This window comes from Contarinia nasturtii, unplaced genomic scaffold (assembly GCF_009176525.2).
Source record: "Contarinia nasturtii isolate CC-2019 unplaced genomic scaffold, AAFC_CNas_1.1 Cnas_scaffold_5526, whole genome shotgun sequence".
Classification (NCBI taxonomy): Eukaryota; Metazoa; Arthropoda; class Insecta; order Diptera; family Cecidomyiidae; genus Contarinia; species Contarinia nasturtii.
The window spans coordinates 1-2,235 of NW_022202797.1; the positions used below are offsets into that span (position 1 = coordinate 1).

General features: G+C 38.4%; 1 protein-coding gene across 1 annotated transcript; it reads right to left on the bottom strand.

Annotated features, from left to right (window-relative positions):
• Positions 1–253: 253 nt before the first annotated feature.
• Positions 254–2,186, bottom strand: LOC116351483. Its single transcript, XM_031783587.1, has 3 exons — positions 730–2,186; positions 561–652; positions 254–485 (listed from the first exon to the last, which is right to left on the bottom strand). The coding sequence occupies exons 1-2, from the start codon at positions 2,080–2,082 to the stop codon at positions 644–646; spliced, it is 1,362 nt and encodes a 453-aa protein (XP_031639447.1). The 5' UTR covers positions 2,083–2,186; the 3' UTR covers positions 254–485; positions 561–643.
• Between the last annotated feature and the right edge of the window lie 49 nt (positions 2,187–2,235).

Below are 2,235 nucleotides of genomic sequence, written 5' to 3' on the forward strand. Positions count from 1 at the left end.
AGCATCTGCATGTTTCTTATCCAATTTCTTGTTAATATCAATTAATTTATCAAACTCATCTGTCTCAGTCGCACTTACCAATAAAATTACCTCATCATAATCAACCAGTTCTTCTGTTTCATTTAAATTAACTACACCGATACATTTATCAAATCGAGTTTCACAACCATTCAAGTCATCAACAATGTTTACCTCTGGTTCAATCCGTTTACTTACACTAGATCTCTTTCCAATTTGCTTAACAACTGCCTCTGTATTCTTAAAACTATCTGTGGTTGGTACCTCTGTAATGCTATTATTCGGACTCTTAAACAAATTAAACAACTTAAGTGCACTGGTACTTTTGGGCATTTTATTTTTCATATTACTTCTAATTTTAATTAGCTCGCAGGCTGTGTATTTGTATGATTTTAATTGGCACAAGTAGATCTCAAGTTTCTTCAATAGATCTCGTCCCACTAGTAATGGTACCACTGCATCATTATCTGGTAAAACAAAAAAATCATGTATTACTTCTTTGCCCCTGAACATAAATTTGCATCTAATTTTGCCATACATACTTAATTTTTTATTGCCCATTCCACGGTACGGTGTACATTTTAATTTATTCATCGCAAATGGTACCATCGAACGTCTCACGAAACTAACGGGGCTACCAGAATCAAATAAAGCATTTTTCGAAATTAACTCAGTGCACTTATTTTGTCTATTCATAAAGGCAACACTTACCATTTGCATCGATGACAACTGCGTTGCTAGAGGGCGTACTTCGTTTTCATCTTCTGCGATGTCCCAATTGTCCTGATAACTTGTTTCTGGTGGCGGATTTCCAACTGATGCAACCGCATTTGGTTCACTGGCTTCTGGCTTCTTCTTTTTCGGGCATTCATGACGTGTATGACCGACTTCATGGCATATGAAACACGAATTTGGTGGCCGCTTTGGAGCCGTGCACTTGCTCTGGTAATGCCCATAATTGAAACAATTGTAGCAACGAATTCCCGACAAATCAATTTCACCAACACTTTTCGTTGTACTACCGCTGGCACTTGCAATGGCACGTGTATTTGCACTGGCATCTGGCACGTATGGCTTCTGTTTCATTGTTGCAGCTGGCATGGCACTTGATCTTGGTTGCACTGAGGCATGGCGTAATTTTTCATAACGTTCCATCAACATTTTCAGTTCGGCCAATGTACGAGCACTGTACAAAATTGATGCGTGAACACTTTTATCGTTCAGGCCGCTAATGATCAAATCAATTAAATCGGTTTCTGGAATGTTCGATCGGCTCGCAATGTATTGCATTTCGACGATGTATTTGCGTGGTGTTTCATCTGGTTTCAATGTGCGTGCTTTCAATTGGCGAAAAACATCTTGCACGGTGTATGCACGTTTGTATTCATCCAACAATGCCTTTTTGAATTGATCGTACGAAAATGTCGTTGTTATTTCCGCAAAACGTTTTGCACGGCCAGTCATCAAATGTCGGGTAGCAACCAATTTATCACGGTCACTATAATGGAACATGACGAACACGTTTTCCAAATTTTCAATCCATTTCGCAATGTCATGCAATTCAGATCCATCAAATTTTGTCACCATTGCGTCAAGCACATGTAAATCGATTTTCCGTGTTTCCATTTGCACCAATTCACGTTGTAATTCCATCAATTCACGTTTTTTACGAGCAATTGCCAATTGTCGATCGATTTCGGCTTCTTCTGCGTTCCAATCTAAATTCAACCGATTATGAACACTTACATTTGCATCTGGTTGCGTCTGTTGCATCTGTTGTTGTTGTAAAGCACGTTGTTGTTCAATTTCCCGTTGTTGCTGCTGTTCATCTGGTTCACCAAAATTTGCACGATCATCATTGTTTCTGGGCACATTTCCATGTTCATCTGGTATTTCCGGCGCGTTTTGCACATTTTCTCGTTGTATTTGCACGTTTTGCATCTGATTTGCGATCAATCCATCGTATATTGGGCGCAAAGTAGTCATCGTCGCATCTGGATCAAATTCAATGCCGGCGTCTGTCAATATACGAATCACCTCAGCACGTGTTAAAATATTTGCCATCGTTGTTAAAAATTCAAAAATCTATCACTTTTACTCGAAAATCGGCAAAAATATTATGAAATTATTAAACTTTGACACGTTCTTAATCGAATCACACTTCTGAATTTGTAATAACTCGAAAAACAAGGCAGATGATTATTGATTTTAATGTTT